Here is a 21,057-nt window from a genome sequence, read left to right as displayed (position 1 = left end):
CAGGAGATTGCAAGTTCGACTCCTGCCCGGCTTGTAGCACGTGCCCCTGCTGCCCATCTGGTGTGGTGGCCCTGCTTTTGCGCCTCCCTTTGACCTCTTCCAACCAAACCAAATCACTCTAATGAAAGTTTCACAATAAACAGTAGGTCCATCCACCACTTCACCTTGGGAAATAGGATCAGAGCCTCTCTTTGCTTCCTGCAGGTGCTGAGGGTACTGGTGGTTGGAGGAGGGCCTTTGCAACACCATGCAGTGTCTCCTCTTCCCCCCTGGAGCCACTGAAGCAATAGCTGGAGCCAGAGATCCCTCCTTCCCCCAGTATTGAAGATAGGGTTGCCAGGTGTCTGTTTTTTGACCAGAATGCCCAGTTGAAAAGGGACTCTGGCGGCTCTGGTCAGCACCACTGACTGGGCAGCTAAAAGTCCAGTTGGTGGCACAGGCAGGCTCCCTACCTGGCTCCGCGCACCTCCTTGGAAGCTGCTGGCATGTTCAGCTCCTAGCTGTAGGGGAAGCCAAGGGGGCTCCGCATGCCACCCTCACACTGAGCACTGGCTCTGCAGTTCCCATTGGCCAGGAACTGTGGCCAATGGGAGCTGTGAGGATGACACCTGCAGACTTGGCACCATGCAGAGCCCCCTGGCTGCCCCTCCACCTAGAAGCCGGACGTGCCAGCAGCTTCCCATAGGCTGCCTGAGGTAAGTGCCACCCAGAGCCTGCACTCGCTCCTGCACCCCAACTCCCTGCCCCAGCCCAGAGCCCCCTCCCAGCACCCAAACTCCCTCCCAAAGTCTGCACCCCGCAACCCTTCCCGCACCCCAACCCCCTGCCTCAGCCCTGAGCTCAAGCCCGCAATCTCCTCCCGAAACCCAACCCCCTGCCTCACCCCTGAGCCCCATCCTGCATGCCTTCATCCCTGGCCCCACTCTAGAGCCCATACCCCCAGCTGAAAGCCTCTCCTCCCCCACACCCAACCCCCCTGCATCCTGAACCCCTCTGCCCCAGAGCCTGCACCCCAGCCAGAGCCTTCACCCCCTCCTGCACCTCAATCCCTTGCCCCAGACCTAAGCCCCGTCCTGCACTCCAAATCCCTTGGTCCCAGGCTAGAACTCCCTCCTGCAAACTCCTCATCCTCAATCCCACCACAAAACCTGCACCCCCGCAGCCCAGAGCCCATATCCCCCACACATCCCAACCCCTTGCCTCAGCCCCCTCCCACACTCCAAGCCTCTGCACCCCAACACTGTGATACAGACATGAGAAATGTCTAAATCAGTGCTTCTCAAACTGTGGGTAAGGACCCCAAAGTGGGTCATGACACCATTTTAATGGGGTTGCCAGAACCAGCATTAGACTCACTGGGCCCCAGGGCTGAAGCCAAAGCCTGAGCCCTGCTGCCCAGGCCGAAGCCCAAGGGCTTCAGTCAAGGGCAGCAGGGCTCAGGCGCTGCCGTGCCCCTGCCCCCATCTGCCTGGGGCAACAGGGCTGCAACTCTGGCTCCACACACCCTCTCCCCCCACCCAGGGTCATGTCATAATTTTTGTTGTCAGAAGGGGGTCATGGTGCAATGAAGTTTGAGAACTGCTGGCCTAAATCAGTGTTTCACACCTGTGGGGTGGGCTGCAACATAGCACCAGACTAGTTCAGAGGATAAGATGGTGCACAGGGCAGAGGAGAGGGTCAGAGTGAGTGATAAAAGCTACACGACCCCATATCTTACACATACACACCACAAACCTCTGCAGAAACAGTAGTAGGTGGCTCCAAAAAAGCCACCTATCTTCTTTCCATGCTCCCATTATGGCACCCGAAGGACCTGATCCAAAGACTCCCATCAACTTCAGCGAGCTGTGGACCAGGACTTAATTTAGCTGGCAGCTCCCATGTACTGGGCCACAAGTTTAATCAGCAGCCCAAGCTGTTCTCAGCTCCCACAGAACTCAACTCAATCTTGCAGACACAAATGGCTGTTCCCAACCCTCAGAAATATGCAGCCTTCTGGTAAGTGAGGGAACAAGGAGGGGTAACAGAGCTACTGAGGGGGAGGAGTGTAAGATGTGAAAAAGAGTAAGATATGTGAAAGAACAGAAAAAAGAGTAAGAAATAAAAAGGAACAGAAAATAAAATAAAGACAAGGGGTGGGGGAGAGGGAGAACAGGCAAAAGAAAATGGAGAAATAAAATAATGAGAGAAGGCAACAATAAAATAAAAATGGTTGGGAACCAATGACCTGGATAATAGGCTGTACATATTAGAAAAACAAATGCAACAAAGCTCACTTTTCTTATCAGCTTTAACAAAATGGAAATAAATTATATCCTTTTCCAATCATTTTGGGGGGTGGAAATAGGATTACAGGAATCAAACTAAATTTTATTTCAAAAATGCTCAAACTATATGGTGGACAACTTGTTCTGATCAGGATAGAATGAGTAGGCACAAGGAGGCTTTTGTGAATTGGTGGAAGGGTGTGTAGGAAGCCTCCTATACAAGAAATGTATGGGTTATAAAATACACAGTCTGACTGTGACTCAACCCATTAAAGTTATGAATGATCTTCACAGAATGCCAGCAATGTTCATCTGCCTCTTGTGGCTCAGAAACGACACCTCCTCCTCCTCCAAAATTTTTGAAGGCTCAAAGATGAAAAAAGAAAGGTAGTAGCTGAAGAAATTGCCTGCCAGTAAAGTGTATACCTGTATACATATGTAAGCGTATAGCAGTATATTACACCTTTGGATTACCGGACATAATCCTACTGACTAACAGTCACAGGGACTAAAAATGGTTTGCACTATTGCTTTCCCACCTGGTCAGTAGTTTTTAAACTACCAATGGTGACTGGCTAGCAATTCTCAGAGACATGGTCAGATTGGCCCTGTGAACTAACATATAGAACAGCAGTTCTCAACCAGGGGTCTAAGGCCCTCTGCGGGGCTGCGAGCAGGTTTCAGGGGATCCACCAAGCAGGGCTGGCATTAGACTCACTGGGGCTCAGGGCAGAAAACCAAAGCCACATCGCCCCAAGCCCCATCACCTGGGCCTCAAGCTCAAGTCAGAGAACCTTAGCTTCATGGCGCCCCATGTGGTATGGGGCCTAGAGTTGCCAGGCATCCAGTTTTCTACCGGAACGCCTGGTCACCAATGTGCCCAGAGGTTGGAGGGACCTGGCAGATGCTTCCTCGGAGCCGTGGTAAATGTCGCCAGGACCCTGCACCCCATCCCCACCCCAAACCCCTGGCCCAGCCCAAAGCCCACTCCTACACTGCAACCCCCTCATCCCTGGCTCCACCTCCAGCCAGAGCCCTCATCCCCCCACCACCACAACCCTTCCCCAGCCCAGAACCCTCTCCTGCATCTCAAACCCCTCATCCCCAGCCCCACCACAGAGTCTGCACCCCCAGCCCAGAGCCCATACCCCCTTCCACACCCCAACCCTCTGCCCCAGGCCGGTGAAAGTGAGTGAGGGTGTGGAAGAGTGAGCAACAGAGGGAGGGGGAATGGAGCGGGGACGGAGATTGGAAAAGGGGTGGGGCATGGGCAGAGCCTCAAAGAAGGGGAAGAGCAGGAGCAGGGCAGGGATGTTCTGTTTTGTGTGATTAGAAAGTTAGCAACCATAGTGGCGCCCCAGGCAATTGCCCTGCTTGCTATCCCCTGATACTGGACCCGGCTTTTATATGCAGAAAAACAGTTTTGTGGCACAGGTGGGCCATGGAATTTTTATAGCACGTTATGGGGGGCTCAGGAAAGGAAAGGCTGAGAACCCCTCATATAGAAAACTTATTGAGGTTAATTCTAATGCAGAGGGATAGCTGAAGAAAATACCTGGAGAATTTGGAGTATTTGAACTATTCCACACATGAAGCATGTTCCCTTGCTCTTCTGTTGTTTTTCACTCTTGGCAGAGCAGTAAAGAAGTCACAACTAAAGTAAGTAATAATAATCACCAAATAGTCTCAGGGGAGGAAAGTGCACCCAGCAGCATTTTGATTATACACATGTGATCAAACTCTCAGCTGCTGTGAATTGGCTCAGGTCCAGTGACTTCAATGGCAGCTTGGCCATTTACAACAGCTGACAATCTCATCCTTCATCTATAAATGGATCCACGTGACAAATTTGAAAAAGTTGCCAATACGGTATTTACAATATTTATTTTACTTTCAGACATAAGCCATCACGAGAGTCTGAGAACAAGACATATATTATTGAAAACAAGACAGAATAACATCACAGACTATCTAAAAGATAGTAAATGAAATCCACTGTGATCTCAGTCTACTGCGAGTCTCTCCAGCCAGATCTGCTAGTCAAATCAATACCACCTTGTGGTCAATGACATCAAAGGATGGCAAGAGACCTAAATGAATCAGTGTGGACAGCTTTCCTTTGTCCATCCCAAATTGGAGATCATCAGCTAATTTGACCAGTGCAGTATTTATATGATACATAAGCTAAAAATCTGATTGATAAGAATCTGGGAAATTCAGTGATGCCAGAGTTACCTGGTATTTTGCCTTTACTCAAGAACACATTCATGATTTCAAACAATAATGGACTCAATACCTCCTCATTTGATTTTACTAAACAGGAGAAACATGGTTCCAACTCACAAATAGCACCACTAAGGTCCCACCACTAGCAAAAACTAGTTGAAACTCAAGGTCAATGGAGATATATTTGTCTCCACCAGACACAATCTGACCCCAGGAAAACAGCAAGACCCATCAGAATCTGACTGAGCACAGCCAAGAAAAAATACAAAGAATTCATTGGGTTATACATCGCCCAGAACAGAAGCACTAGATGAGAATCATAGAGATGAGAACCCTTCTTTGCCTGCATAACAGCCACAACATGTTTCATTTGACTTGGCTTGGGAGAACAAAGACCAGCAGCAACACTCTATGCTCCCTCCCACGTTTGCATCTGCTGCAGGTCATCAGTATACCAAGGTGATCTGTGAAGGTGATCTATGGGAATGAGTCATTTAGAACCCAACGTATCAGTGATAACAACAACAACCTTCATATTCTACTAGCTCACAAATACAGGAGACTAGAATCGCCTATAAACATCTAGAACCATTCTGGTTCCATTAATCTCCAGGGATAGACTAGTGAAATGGACACTCCATTTGTTACATCAATATAAGTATCCAAGCATGCACACACACAAAAACAAAGTAAGCCAGATACAAAGCTATATAGTTCACTCCTAATTGTATCTTGTAAAAAAAAAAAAAAAAAAAAATCATGGATTTCAAATAAAAACGCCTTGCGCTATAGATCCTGTTGGGCCAAATTATTATGAATTTCTGTAACTGATGTGAATGAATGTGGTAAACATGAGTTTGGTATGACTTGGTACATCTGAACTTGCTAGAGGATTCTGGGAGCCGAAATCTCTTAGCATTAGATGAGTGATGTGAAAAATTACTGGAATTGCTGAAACTGCATTTGAAAGGTTAATAAGGGCTCAAGCTGCGTGTATGTTTCAACATTGAACTTTGGAATATCAGCCAAGGGGACCAGCTCACAAAGTAAAGAAGACATAAAATCATGCAATCAGTGGGCTTGGTGCGAGCTGACATGGGTCAAAATGACCCTTTCTGGATGACGACATGCTAAGAGCCTAAGTGAATGATTGATGAGAGGGTAAGTGTTCATTGAGCTTTGGTTTGGGTCTGTTCTGCAGCCCCTCCTTCCAAAATATTAATTAGAATATACCAGTAATAAACGCCCACACAGCATATTTTTGGAGCATGAGACTCCTTTGAGAACAAAAGGGTATATATGCTAAGCACAGTAAATTAGCTAAGTTAGTGTTCCCCAATTAACATCTGAAGAGGTTTGAGACTGTGGGACAGAAGTCATCGGGGTAACCGAGACCCCACCTCGAGGGACATCTGTGGGACTTCAGAACCAGAGGTCGTCAGGGTAACCAATACATGCTTCGGGGGACCCTTGACAGATCAAGTACCTGAAAGGGGACAGAAGAGAAGAGAAAAAGTCTCCATCTAGAATTGGTAGATATACCTGCTTTGTTTGCCAGTCAGGATACTGTGTAAGGCCAACATAGTTACTGAGGGTTTATGCTTGTAGGCGCTGAGGCTTACTGGGGGGAAGATGTTTGCTATGTAATCTTAACTGCTTGTGTGATTCTTTGTCAAATAAATTACTGTGCATTAAGCATACTGTACCCGAGTCTCTCACTGGTACTGGTAATATCTGCCCAGCTGTGGGCCATTAAAGATCTGTTTCAACAGATCCCAGACAAAGCAATGAGGAAGTACAAGAGATTATAACCACAAAAAAAAAAAGGCTTTTCCGGGGGTCACTTTTTACAGTAAGGAAAGTTTCAGCTCCATAGTAATGCAAGTTAGTTACAGGAAAATGTCATTCTAATGGAAAATCCCTGTACTGCATAGTATACATTTAAATGGTAACTTAATTTTATTGTAAAAAATTATTAGAAATTGCTGCTGAGGTGTTTTGGGTTGGGTGGGGAGGAACTTGTCTGCTCCATAAGAACAGGAAAAAAAGATTAACTGTCACAAAGCTTTATTCCAATCACTTGCTTCACTGTTAACTTTAATTACACACTATGAACTGTCCTGTAATTATGCAACTTGGGAAACTGCCAATTTTTCCTTTTGAATGTTAAAAGTTCTTTAATTTCTTTCAAAGATTCAGTATTACTTCCATCAGTGAATACCATATATTACATGACTGCACCTTTTAAAAGCAGAGCCTCTAAGAATTGCAATGGATTTTGTAAGTGGAACATGAAAAACTGCCGTGTACTTTACTGAAGTCACTGATATCACCAAAGCCATTAGTTAACCAAAAGAAGAAAAAAAAGGAGAAATGCTAATTCCGTAACAAACTTTTTTTTTTTTTAAACATACAGAAGGTAGCAAGGAAACCATATAATTAGAGACAACTGTGCTTTCTTTATACTAAACAACATTTTTCTAAAGAGGCCCCCCAATCACATTAAATGGTAAACAGGCAGTGAAATTCAATGACATTAACGTAAATGTCCAAATGAAAAACCCACAACTAGTTGAAAAACTGACTGGGGTAGAGGAGGAACAGAGTTGTATAAACAAAAGAACACATTCTATTATAGAGAGAAGTGTCTTGCTGAACTGTAGCCAGCAGAAAAAGAGAAGGAGGAGGAAAGGAATCAAAAGGCAGGAGGGGAAGGTTGTTCAGCTTTATTTGTTTTTAATTATTTCTATTTCAGAATTTCCACAACACTGTTTTCTTTCTTCTTTTAAGATACAGAGTTAACCACCCCCTCAATCTCCTTCTAACAGCCTTGTCACCAGGTCTTTTGCCACGTAATCCCCTAAACTTTGAAGGCCATTTTTTATTAAGCTCACTAGGCCTCCACCCTTTTATCAACTTCAAGTATCTACACCAAAACCTTCTGCAATACCTACAAATCTTAATTGTTCCCTCTTAGGCCATGTCTACACTACAAAATTAAGTCGATCTAATTTACATCAGCATACCGCTGACACAGTAATTACATCACTTGTGCGTGTCTACACTTTGCTCCCTGTGTCAGCGGTGCACATCCTCACCAGGAGCGCTTCTATTGATTGTACTGTCAGTGTAGGGCATGGTGGGATAGTTCCTAAAAAGCCAGAAACAGTCGACATAAGCAATGCAGTGTCTACGTGCATTGTCAACCAAACTACACTGACTTTGACTCTACACCGCTCGTGGAGGTGGAGTTATTAAGTAGACGTAGCAAGGCAGTTACGTTGGCGGGAGTGAAATTGAAGTGTAGATTGCTTACATAGTTAGGTCAACATAAGCTGCCTTAAGGGTATGAAGAAAGACAGAAGGACAGTAATGGGAAAAAGAAATCCAGACTCACCCTCAAGATGTGTGCATCAATAGCTTCAGCAGTCACATGTTCTTATCAGAGCAGCCCTGCCTCCCTTACCCATGGTGTCTTTGTCCATAGCTCTCATGCAGTTTGTCACAACGAAGGGTATGTCTGCACTGCAGCTAGACACCCACAGCTGGCTCCTGCCACCTGATGGGGCTCAGGCTGCAGGGGTGTTTAATTGTGGGGTAGCTGTTCCGGCTCGGGATGCAGCCCAAGCTCTGGGACCCTCCCACCTCGCAGGGTCCTAGAGCCTGGGCTCCAGCACAAGCCCAGACGTCTACACTGCAATTAAACGGCCCTGCAGCCCAAGCCTGCCGCAGATTTTTAATTGCATTGTAGAAATACCCTAAGAGTAGCGTATTTAAACAGAGGTTAATTATGCGTGAAATGCTAAATCCCATTCTTAATATAGTACTTGCAAAATAAAGATGAATATAAGAAAAATAAATGAAATGTTGTGACTATATTTATTAAGTAGAAAATTTCTCCCCAATTTTAAACTCTATTTAGGTTGCTTAAAAATTATGGCATACTCTCTTAATTGGGATCATAGGCCGTCCATTGGAGTGCCCCAGTAAAGAGTATTCTACTCTAGGGCTCAGATTTTCAAAGGGGTATATGAATTTCAATGGGAGTCGGTTGCCTAATTCTCTTTAAAAAATAAAATAGATTTCAACATATAGTCTTAGTTCTGTTTCTTTCAAAACTGACTTTCTAATATGTAATAATGTTTCAGTTTTTTTTTTTGTACTGAGTTTAATATTCATTGTACTCCATGTTACTGCTGCATTCTTTAATGGCCACATTAGATGTAGGCTGATAGAGAGAGGTCTTTAAAGGGCAGCTCTTATTGTCTCCTATTATGGTGACATTCTGCTTATGGGTCATCATTGGACTAGATGTCAGCATGCCCTTTGCAAACCTCTCAAGGCTTTGGTATTATTCTGTTTTATGCAAAGCTGTAGGTTAATGAATACACTTTAAAATTCACTTTTAAATGGAGCTTTCCACGTAACATATTTCATATTCCTCTTAGAATTTTTTTTAAACTAACAATGATATATATGCCTATTTTTCTTCTTGTATTTAGTCCTCTTTAAATAGGTCTCTTCTTCTCTGCAATTATGCCATTTAGCTGTGCCAACTATCTCAGGAATATTTAATGACTTTCTGGACTTCCGCTGTATTGATTTTCTCATCCTCCACTCACTTATAGTAGGTAGGCTTATAGAGGGGAAAATATTCAGTTTCAGGAATATAAAGAGCAGAACGTCCACATGCTGAGATTATTGTCTGTTCAACGCCTCTATATATAAGGAAACAACATATAACTCATTGCTATCAAACTGTCTTTAGAATAACTAATTAAGAGTAGGAGTGGGCAGGAACTGGGGGGGCGGGAGCGGAGCGTGCAGAGTGAATCATGCTTCGGCTCTCCCTGTGTCCAGATGAAATATATCATTTCCAATAGCTTCCTAGCAGGAGTGCCTTAATCCCTAGGACACTGTTGATAAGGTCAGTTGACAAGGCGTATTAGACAGACACTAGAGGAATCTTTACCTGGGGAGCTAAGGTCAGTTTTTGGCAGGGTTAATTGCCTGGAGCAGGACAGAGAATTCTGCTTCTTGAGGAAAAAAAAGAAAGAAAATCTGCATATTTTTTACAGAATCTTTCAGATTTTACTTCATACATAACACAAGGCATAAACTTATTTTCCCCCTTCCTTTGCAGGTCACTCTACAAAACAAAGGCCATTAATACTAGTTGAATCAGACATACAATAGTGGCGCATTCACGTAAAGCTTTCACAGAAAGCGGTGGTGTTCTGTGCCCTGTGGCTTTCTGTTCAGTTGTTAATTACTCTTTGTGATGTCAGGATCCCATCTGTTTTCCTGGGATTATGATTTAAAAATATGAAATAATCTGTGAGAGCTGTGAAACTAAAATGTGTGAAGTGGGAAAGAACCCTTACCCGGATATATGCATCCTGGTGGTGTTTGGCAAAGTACAGCATGTTGTCAAGGGCTAGCATTCCTGGAGGAGTTTGTGTAAAATCCATTGCTGGGTTTACATGATTCTGTGAAAAAGATAAAGAGTTTACACTATAAATATCTACACAAAAGCCATCAACCTCATTATTATTATTCATTCGCATTACCATACTGCCTAGAAGCCCCAATCATGGACCAGCACCCCACTGTACTGAGCACTGCATAAATACAGACCAAGGAGATGGTCCATGGCCTAAAGAGCTCACAGTCTAAAGACAGTTATTATCACTGGCATGTTAATCTCGTAGTTCTATAATTATACAAGGTTGACTTTTCAAACGCAGAAATGACTTAGGAGCACAAATCCCACAGAAAGTCAATGGGACTTGTGTTCCTAAGTCATTCAGGTGGTTCTGAAAATCCCGCCCACAGCATTATTTCTTACATTTAATAAACATATGTGGATAAATACATATGGGTATAAACTGACATATACCTGTATGTCCAACAATACAGTACCTATGGCAGGGGTTCTCAACCTTTTCCCTTCTGAGGCCCATCCAACATGCTATAAAAACTCCACAGCCCCCCTGCGTCACAATAACAGGTTTTCTGCATATAAAGGCCCAGGGCCGGTGTTAGGAGTAGCAAGCAGGCCAATTGCCTGGGGGGCCTCATGCCACAGGAGACCCCGCAGAGCTACATTGCTCAGGCTTTACCTTCAGCCTCAGGAGGTGGGGCTCAGGCTCCAACCTCATGCGGCAGGCTTTCTGCCTTGGGCCCCAGCGAGTCTAATGCTAGCCCTGCTTGGCAGCCCCCCCGAAACCTGCTCGTGGCCCCCCAAGGGGCCTCGGACCCCTGGTTGAGAACCACTGACCTATGGGACCATATCAAAGATGTAATGAAGATGAGTGAAAGTTACTTAGTTCAGTAGGTAATGCTTAAAATAGACTGAGTTGGCTCTCATGACCTGCACATAAAGGGTCATGAGGAGAGCTGTGCAAATTTTAGCAGCCTCACTTTGCAGGGGTTCTTGTAAGCATTCTCTCAGGTTTCTGAATTTCTGCACATCTGAATTTCAAATCTGTGCTTAGAGGTTGAATGAATCCAAAAACTCGCAGCAAAACACAGTCGAAACCAGGTCAAACTTGGCAACTTCCAGACCAAGCTGCAAAAACCTTTAATTTCACATGCTTTGGAAGCAAAACCACATATCTGTGCAGGTTTGCTAGTGAATCTTTTGATTAAGGAGATATGAAATGTATGTTTTAAATAAGTTCCATGGAATTCAAGGCTTATGTAAATGTGAACTTTTGCAGAGTTCTAGACAACAGTACTTCACAGCTCTTAAAAGTAACTTTTAGAAGCTTCTCACAATGGAGAAGACCCAAGGGTATAAAACCATCTGAAATTCTTATTTTTCATTACAGAGTCTCATCAGGACCTCCTTTTCAGTGTCTTTGGGCTTGTCTGCGCTTAAAACAATGCATCTGTGCTGCTGTAGCACTTAAGTGAAGATGTTACCTTCACTGGTGCGGTTCTCCTGTTGGCGTAGGTTCTCCAAATCCCTGAGGCCTGGTCTACACTGGGGTGGGGGATCAATCTAAGATATGCAACTTCAGCTACGAGAATAGCATAGCTGAAGTCGACGTATCTTAGATCGACTTAGAATCACTTACTTCGCGTCCACGCAGCGCGGGATCGACAGCCACCGCTCCCCCGTCGACTCTGCTTCCGCCTCTCACCGTGGTGGAGTTCCGGAGTGGACAGCAGAGTGATCAGGGATCGATTTATTGCATCTACCCGAGACGCGATAAATTGATCCCTGATAGATCGATCACTACCCTCCGATCTGATCAGTGGCCTGAGTCTACGCCAGGGGTTAAGTTGGTTTAACTGCATCACTCAGGGTTGTAGATTTTTCACATCCTGCGTAACATAGTTATGCCAACCTAATTTCCTGGTGCAGACCAGGCCTTCATTTCCAACATTCTAACATACAGAAATGTCCCCAGACACTCAGAAACAGCATTTCCATTTTACACGACCCAACCGAAAGAGGTTTTAAAAGTGCATTTATGATCACAAAAGTGACTAACAATGACACAGCATTCCTAATCCATCAATCAACTCTCTGTGTTTATTCAGTCTCATTTACTCACTTCACTAACTTTACTTCTGTTGGCCAGAACATCCAATAAAGCTATAAGAGATTGAGATGGGACTCTACTCCTTTTCTCACATCAACAGAATTGTTATCCCATTTCCATCTGGAAAACCCCTTACTTGTAGATGTATGTGACAAGTTGGCTGTGATCTGTCAATAATTCATATTTGATATGTGAGTAGAAACGCTATCAAGAGGAAACTACACAAAAATAGTTATCCTGTTGCTTTAAGAGACAGATTGAACTTGAGTCAGGCTCACACCTCTAGCCAGGGACAATTGACATACAAACCTAGATTCAAACATTTCGTTATTTTATGTTGAGTAAGGGGCATTTGATCAAGGGGGCATTTGAAATGCTAGATTTTAAAGAGGTATCTGGGAAATTCCTCTGGAACTAGATGTGAAGGAGGAAAGGTTACAAGATATAGGGGACAATAGCCTTTGTATGGAGAATTCAGGCTATTACAAGAGGTGTCTGAAATTTTTCAAAATTCAAAGAAAAATTTGTTGAAAAAATTAGAATTTTAGAATTTGATTAAAAATTGGGACAAAATGCTCAGGACAATTAAGTCCTGCTTTTCACCAGCTCTAACTATTACACTTTCCCTCAAGTGATACATCTGAATAAATATTATATTGTTGAAATGCTGGTATAAATAATCTCAACTAGCATTCCTGCTATGGTAGCGAATTCTGTCTCACCCTTAACGTCAAAAATAGTCACATACTATGAAGGACCGTGGAAGCTGAGGACAGGGGAGAGAAAACCAGGCGACATGACTTAGGGTGGTTGAAAGGGCCAGATGGGGGAAAGACAGGGATGTGTAACACTCATTGCCCAGATAGTGATATTGGCTAAACCTAAAGGGAACATATCTAGATGAGCTCTGCAGAATTCCAGAATAGCGGTATGTCTAGATTACAATAAAACACCCGCGGCTGGCTCATATCAGCTGACTTGGGCTTAGACTGTGGGGCTTTAAAACTGCAGTATAGATGTCCAGCCTGAGCCCAGATATCTACACTGCAGATTTATAGTCCCACAGCCTGAGCTCAAGTCAGCGGACACAGGCCAGCCGTGGGTGTTTTACTGCAGTGTAGACATACCCGAGATGTATTCCGTAGACTGATTCCTATGTTTAAATCTGATCTGTCTCTGTTTTTTTTTTTAATACATTTTGTTTTGATTCAGACCTCTTGAATCTCAGGACTCATTTACACACTCTTTTTTTAACCAATTAGTTAAAGTAGCACAACTCCCCTCCAATGGGCACAGTAATACCAGTATAAAGGAGCTTATAGCACAATAGCTTATTTTGGTACATTTATGGAATTAAGCTATATTGACATAAGCTCCTTTATGCAGGTATAACTGAAGAGGGATTGTGCCACTTTAACTATATCAGTGTGTAAATCAACAGAGTTAAAACTGGTACAAGAACTGCATATAGACCTGCCCTGCTGTTTGGCAATTTCACACAGACTGCAATGGGAAGGCAAAACAGCCTTCCGCCTGTGAGAAGAAGTAATGAAAACAGAGCGTCTGGAGCCTACCCTGCCTGGGACGTGCATTAGGGAGTCCTCTCCTGGAAGGTATGTCCCTTGCAAGGCTGGGTTGGGCAGACACAGAGGAAACACCTATGTACCCTGCACAATAACTAAGTTTAAGGGACAAAAATATAACAGTGTACATCTCAGCGGCACCTTCTCTACACTTACAACATTCTACAAGTGGAGCAGAATGATGTGCATGCCATAGGGAACACAATTTGACCTTCAGATCCCTGGCTGAGTTTGCAAAACTGATAGTTGGGGGAAGGGGACATCTTTGCACTGATAAACTAAGCACATTTAATAGGAAAGGGAACTGCACAATGCCATTCTGACAATCACTTTTTGGAGTACAACTGCATTTTAGGTTAAGTGCTACACACAATTCTCTTCTCTTTGTCTTCAGCTCTAGGGTAGACAAAATGTATGTGGATAAAATACCCTTTCTTGGTAAGCATACAGTATCAACACTAGATCCAGTCCAATTTCTTTAGATCTTAGCATTTCTTTTGTTGGTATCTACAATGTTAAAACCAACTAATAAGACAGTCAAATAAACATAAATTAAATACAAATAGCTTATATAGATCAAATTTCTAGCCTGGTTCTGTGATCTTAAGTGACACGGAGACCACAGCAAAGAAATTATAAGCAAGAGAAATCTCACCACGGCTCATTTCTCCAGACAGTGTCTCTTGGCACTGCTTGTTCAGTCAGAAAGCCAGACCTCCATCACTCATCATTTCTCTTTTGTTTGAGTCAAGCCCATCTGCCTACCTAAACTGTGGATCCTAATTTTTAAGTTAAGTTATCTCCTGCTATGACACTAGGATCCTCAGCTGCTGTAAATCACAGATCAGTGGAGCAATACCAACTGACAACAGCTGATGGAATGTATGACGTGTATGAAACAATACATTTTATTTTCAATTCTTCAGCAAATCAGGAAACAAAATAACTGACATTTTATTAAAACATAATGATCTCCTTCTCTGAACATGTGTTGAGTGTTTATGGTTGAAAATAAAGAGGGTTTAAGATAAAGATACCAAACTAAACTATCTAAAATATTGTTGTGAATAATTTAAAAAGTATGCAAGCCCTCAACCTAGGACATAATTTATTAAAAACATGAGACACGATGCCCAAGGGAAAATGAACTGCATCTGTTTAAAAAAGTCTGGTGAATTTCACTCATTGTAGAGAATCAAGAATGGGAAATGCATAGGGAACTGATTTGCTTTGTAGCCTAAAGAAGTTTAGTTCATTTGTAACTTTTTCGTAACAGACTGAAGAACAGTTACATATCTTTCAGTATCTCACCAGTGTGTGCCAACTACAGTTACTGTACTATATATGCTAAAAAATCAGAATCATTGAGAATTTGCTACACAGCGACAGATTCGGGCACAATGCTATCTGGATATGCTACCTTTTGGAGGGGATGTAAATCCAAAATAGAAATGTGGGGCTGGAAAAGACCTTGGGGGGGTCATCTAGTCTAGCTGCCAGCGCTGAGGCAGGACCAAGTATTCCTAGACCATCCCTGACAGGTGTTTGTCTAACTGGTTCTTAAAAAACTTTTGTGACAGGGATTCTATAACCTTTCTCGGAAGTCTATTCCAGAACTTAACTGCCCTTATTAGAAAGTTTTTCCTAATATCTAAACTAAATCTCCCTTTCTGCATATTAAGACAATTACTTCTATTCCTACCTTCAGTGGACATGGAGAACAACTGATCCCCAGTCTCTTGATAACAGCCCTTAACATATTTGAAGACTTATCAGGTACCCCCTCCATCTTCTTTTTTTAAGATTAAAGATGCCTAGGTTTTTTAACCTTTCCTCATAGGTCTAGTTTTTCTAAACATTTTATAATTTTTGTTTCATTCCTCTGGATTGTCTCACAATTTGTCCACATCTTTCCTCAAGTGTGGCAGCCAGAATTGGAGACAATACTCCAGCTGAGGCCTCACCAGTGCTAAGTAAAGCAGGACAATTACCTCCCCTATCTTACATGCAACACTCCTGTTAATATACCATAGAATGATATTAGCCTTTTTTTGCAACTGCATCGCTTTGTTGACTAATATTCAATTTGTGAGCCACTATAACCCCTCAATCCTTTCCAGCAGTACTACCACCTAGCCAATTATTCTCCATTTTGTACTTGTGCATTTGATTTTTCCTGTCTAAGTTAAGTACTTTGCAGTTATCTTTACTGAATTTCATCTTGTTGATTTCAGACCTATTCTCCAGCTTCTCAAGGCTGTTTTGAATCAGCCATGGTGTGGACACATGGCTCTTTTTCCTGTATAGAAGTCATGGGCAAAGGTCAACAGTTGACATTTTCGTGGCCTCTCACACCATAAGATAGCAATGGCATTCCTTTCACTAAAACCGCTCAAGAATATACTATAGCAAACAATCCTGCAGTGGGTGGGGGCAATGTAGCCTAGATGAACTAATGGGAAATTTCCACATTAATTCCTATTATTCTAAAAAGACAAAGGAGAGGATGGGAGAGATGAAGCCTGCTCGTGTATATGAAATGCCTAATTTCTACTTTTTCCTGTGGTGGTCACCAAACTCTTAGGATTCAAGGAGGAGGGGCCTGGGGTACTGGCCTTGGATTCAGGAGATGTGGGGTCTGTTTCCTCCTCTATCTCAGGCTCCCTGAATGACCTCAGGCAAGTCGCTTGGGGGAAGTTCTTCTTCTGGCTTCTTGTGGCCATTAAAAACCCCACAGCATGTTTCACAAGATTAGAGTTATTCTGGATAAACTCCAATTTGAGTAATTACATTCAACCAACCAATTTCCAATAGACATACACCATTATTACACTGTACCATAGACACTATTATGCCATGTATGAGGATACTCCTGACACTGAAATATGTCCACCCCTTGGGTGGAAGGTGGATGCTTTTAAAAAGCAACCAGTAGCACAGTACAACAGTTTAGGATGGAAAACAAATAATGTTTTATCCAACTAGAATTACAGTTGGATAAAACATTATTTGTTTTCCATCCTAAACTGTTGTATTGTGCTACTGGTTGCTTTTTAAAAGCAGCCACCTTCCACCCAAGGGGTGGATATATTTCAGTGTCAGGAGTATCCTCATACATGGCATAATAGTGTCTATAGTACAGTGTAACAATGGTGTACTGTCTATTGGAAATTGTTGACTTTTGAATGGCAACCACTATTTCCTTATTTTACTCCTAACCACGTTATCTTACATTTCTTCACTCTGTAGTGTACAAGCAATGTTAAATTTGAATCCGGGGCGGGGGGTGGTGGAGCCTTGCAAATTGGCTGTGAGAGGTGCTGGACCCCATTACCACTATTCTCCACATGAAGACCATACTTGAGTTTTCTGCAGCTCAAAGAAGAGAAGTTATTTGGTGGGAACACAGGGAGAGATGGAGGACCTTGAGTCTTCCCCTTAAAGACCAGCAATAGGGTTGTGCCCAGGAAAGAAGCTGGAACCTCTTGGGAAAGTCATTATATAGTCAGTCTCACAAAGTTTGTATAGCTTTTATATAAGAGTCCAATCTGGTGAGTGCTTACCTGAATGAAACCACTAAACTTTTAAAGTTGAATGTTATTAGTTATGACTGGAAGTGGCTGAAAGTTTTCCACGGAGAAAAGAACAGTATTTTCTCAAAAATGTTGGTGAAAAATACCCATTTTCTGGCTAGCACTTGGTGTTATTTTTGTGAGACAGAACTGGTCATCTCCCCCAACCCTGAACAGCTTCCACTATATGTTCCCTTTTTCTGTTGTACCCAAACCAATTCTCAAGGCATAGAAAGAAAAAACAGGATAATCAATTAGCTCTGAATTGCTGGTGCACCTAAATTAAAATCTTCCTTAGGTCAAATGTGAAAATTAGATTGGCATATACATGGCCAGTAGTTGACCTTTGCTCAGGAAGAATTCTGAATAGAGATAGCATGAATGTTGCAAATTAGGTATATGGTACATTGACATAATTGAGTAGGGAACATTTCACAGTGACTGACTCATTCTAAAAACATCAGTGAATACCAAACCCCATACCTGAGCCTTTTCCTAATTACTTCCCACCTCTTCAGAACAAAGCATTTCCACATCTTCACTTTAACAGAGTAATTATTTTAACCAACAAATGTGTGTACACAGAAAGTACTACACAGAAAATACATTTGTGAGGAGGTATTAGATTAAAGTTCTTAAGGAGGAGCAACCGAGACTTTTAATTTAACTGTACCGTATCTTAAAAGGTTAGGCACAAGTTTCACAATACAATTTAATGAGATGGGACAGTGGTATCATCACTTGGCCTCTTCCACATCCCCTCCCCTCCCGCCACCCCACCTCAACACCTGGAGGAATGTCTGGAAGAAAAGGACTTTGAACTGACGGAATTTAGTCTCAGGCTGGAAAAGGGTCCAGTCTGTGTACTGAAGAACTGTAAGCTGCCTGTACCATCTGCTGGGGTAAGAAAAGCTGTTAGATTCAGCTCTTGCTTAGTCTAAAAGTTTAGGATTATGAATGCATGTTTACTTTTTAATTTTCTTAAGATAACAAATTTCTGACCAGTATGCATACCACTTATAATCACCTTAAATCTATCTTTCTGTAGTTAATAAACTTATTTTAATATTTTATCCTTACCAGTGAGTTTGTCTAAAGTGCTTGGGAAGTCTGCTCAGTTTGCAAAGGCTGGTGCATATCCACTTTCTTTTGATGAAGTGGCAAACTAGATAATAAACTTACACTGGCCAGGCTTCTGACCAGTGCAAGACGGTACAGTTCTTGGATGCAAGACTGGGAGCTAGGTGGTATTGGCTGGAGCCTCCCTACCGATGGTTCATGAGTGGCTGGGAGATGATTTATGCAACTCAGTTGAGTGTCCCCCTACCTATGGATGACTGTCTGCATGCAGTGCCTCTCAGAGGCTTGTAGCTTGACATCAGCATCACAGTGTGATAGGCAGCACAGGCTGGTGGATAAGGAGGGCTCAGCAGACCAACAACCCAGATTGTACCCCAGGGACCTCGTTACACTGGGTCTTGATTTCTAAGCCTACTGGCTGTAACAGAACTTTTTAAAAGAAAAGGAACAGAAAATGGACTTTGTGCCATTGCACTGCCATGTCGTCTCACGATATATGATATAACTCCTAATCACCCCTTTGGCTTTCTTTTAGAAAGCAGTTGACTGACTTTTAAAATCTGACAGGCACTAAGCACTCCATCTGAACAGGTGGCTTTTTGATATTTAAAACAGAACAGGTTTCAAAACAAGTGAGATTAACATTTAAGAAGTGGATACAGCTCATGTAGTTTCATGATGTTTCAAACAAATCAAGGGTTCATCTCCATTACAATTACTTGTCCTCTCTTTGGCTTCAAGAAGCATCACTAAACATCTCAGACTCCACCAAACTCAGCAGAGTAGCTAAGACCCGGCCTACACACAGTTATTGTGTACGTGTAACTACTTTGGTTAGGCATGTGGTGACACTAATACAACCCCCTCATGTGGATGCATTTATTCCAGTATGAAGGCACTTTATACCAGAATAGTTTATTCCCCTTCCTATATGGGAATAGCTATACTGATATAAGCCCATTTTGACCAATATAGCTGTGTCCACACTAGGAGGTTGTATTGCTTCAACTATACTAATATAAAGTAGTACAGCTTTTGTGTGCAGACAAGGCTTAACATATCAATCCCTCTACTGTTTGAGCTGAATAATTAGCAGAGGAGGATGGGGAAGGGGGCATAAATTAGTTGGACCCAGGGGGATTATCCTCCATGTGTGTCTTAAACTACATTCTATTTCTTTAATCTGGCACATCCCTGAGAAAAATTTGTTCCTCGGAGATATGTTTACAAGCCAATGACAAAGAGAATTGTGCCTGTTTACAGGAGGGATTGGGAGTGTGGGGGATGAACTCCGACACAGGGAAATGGATTCCCTATTCTTCCCATCTGTACAAAAACACTCAGGATTTCCTCTAAGCTTTGATTGTGATCCCACAAACTTGAAGCCAATAGGGTATAAGGAAAACAACAATAATATACAGGGCGTCACACAGCTATCCAGAAAGATTGCAACTGAGCGGAATTCTATGCAACTTGAGCCCTGCCTGCCTTAGAGACTGCCTCTCTCCCGGTGCATGTCTGAGGCAAGTTCTTCAAGTATACAGCTTATACAAGTATAACACAAGCCCTCTACAAAAGAGATATATCTGCATATGTGGTTCAGTAAAGTTGTAGTTATGCATTGTGATGCATTACAATGTAGTTCCTAACACCACCCACCTAGTTTAAATGGCTGTTTGGCAGGAGTCCTCAGCTCTGGAATTTACTTTGGCCCCTAGCACTATTTGTGTATAATGCAAGGCCTATCTGTTTTTGCAAGCTTTTCCAAGAGAAGAGAATGGGGTCAAGCAGAGGTTTGGAATGGATGGGCTGGGCAAGAGTTTTTCGTGGACATCAAAAGCAATTTGTAAAATGTTGTGTTTCATTATTCTGAATTTTGAATGTGCCGTAAGAGATTATTGATTAGTGCACTTAAAAAATATAAACAAAACAATCCAAATGATAAATCATTCCTCATGCTCCCATCCAAGAAAATTTATGCTACAGAGCTTCAGCTCATAAGCATAACTCAAACAACCACCAAAATCACATCAGCTACTATGCATAATCTGAGCTGAACCAAGGACGGAAAACTAAAACATATGCAAATATTTTGAATAATAAAATGTATTTGGCCCCCCTATCTTAAAGGCACATTGAAAGATTCTTTGCTCTGGTCCCAATCTGGCATTCTGTTTCACTTACTACAGCTGATGCTATCAAAAACGTGCAATAGTAAATAGCTGCACTCACTGCAGGTGAGAGTATCCACCATCAGCAGTAGCAGAGGAAACAGAAAGGAAAGAAATGAGGCAAAATTATTTTGTTTTAAACTATATTTGCAATATTTAAGTGATCATAATGAACAAGAACTAAACCTGGGCACAACCAAAAAAAGGAAGGTTACTTAACTTATGGTAACGAGCTCTTGGAGATGCATGGTCCCTAATGGTATTTACTGTGAGATGAGCACACATTCCATGCGCCTGACACCAGAAACTCTTCAATAGCAGCATACATCGGTCTGTGTCAGCTCCCTGCACTTCCTTGTGCTTCGAATCAAGGGTCTAAAAGGTGGGATGGAGGGGAGGGTCTCTCCATTTCCTGCTCTTCCACAAATCAAGAGAGGATCTGAGCAAAAGGGAAGGGGGTGGATGGTGAATACCCATAGGGACCATACATCTCCAAGAACTCGGGTTACGATAAAGTAAGTAACCCTCCTTTCTTCTTCGAGTGCTGGTCCCTATAGGTATTCATTGTGGCGGATTCCCAAGTAATGCTCATTGAGGAGAAGGGT

At 42.7% G+C, this 21,057-nt stretch overlaps 1 protein-coding gene across 3 annotated transcripts in view; it reads right to left on the bottom strand.

Moving 5' to 3' along the window:
• The window catches only part of ELMO1 (engulfment and cell motility 1), a 421,610-nt gene that overhangs the window by 206,441 nt on the left and 194,112 nt on the right, over nt 1-21,057 (bottom strand). For all 3 annotated transcript variants that reach the window (XM_048839200.2, XM_048839201.2, XM_075125620.1), the window contains one exon: nt 9,878-9,982. In XM_048839200.2, the coding sequence (XP_048695157.1) occupies nt 9,878-9,982 (105 nt within the window). The remainder of the gene's footprint in view (nt 1-9,877; nt 9,983-21,057) is intronic.

Source organism: Caretta caretta, chromosome 2 (genome assembly GCF_965140235.1).
Source record: "Caretta caretta isolate rCarCar2 chromosome 2, rCarCar1.hap1, whole genome shotgun sequence".
Lineage (NCBI taxonomy): Eukaryota > Metazoa > Chordata > Testudines > Cheloniidae > Caretta > Caretta caretta.
The sequence above is the reverse complement of the archived record's forward strand: the minus strand, read 5'-3'. Positions and strand labels throughout refer to the sequence as shown.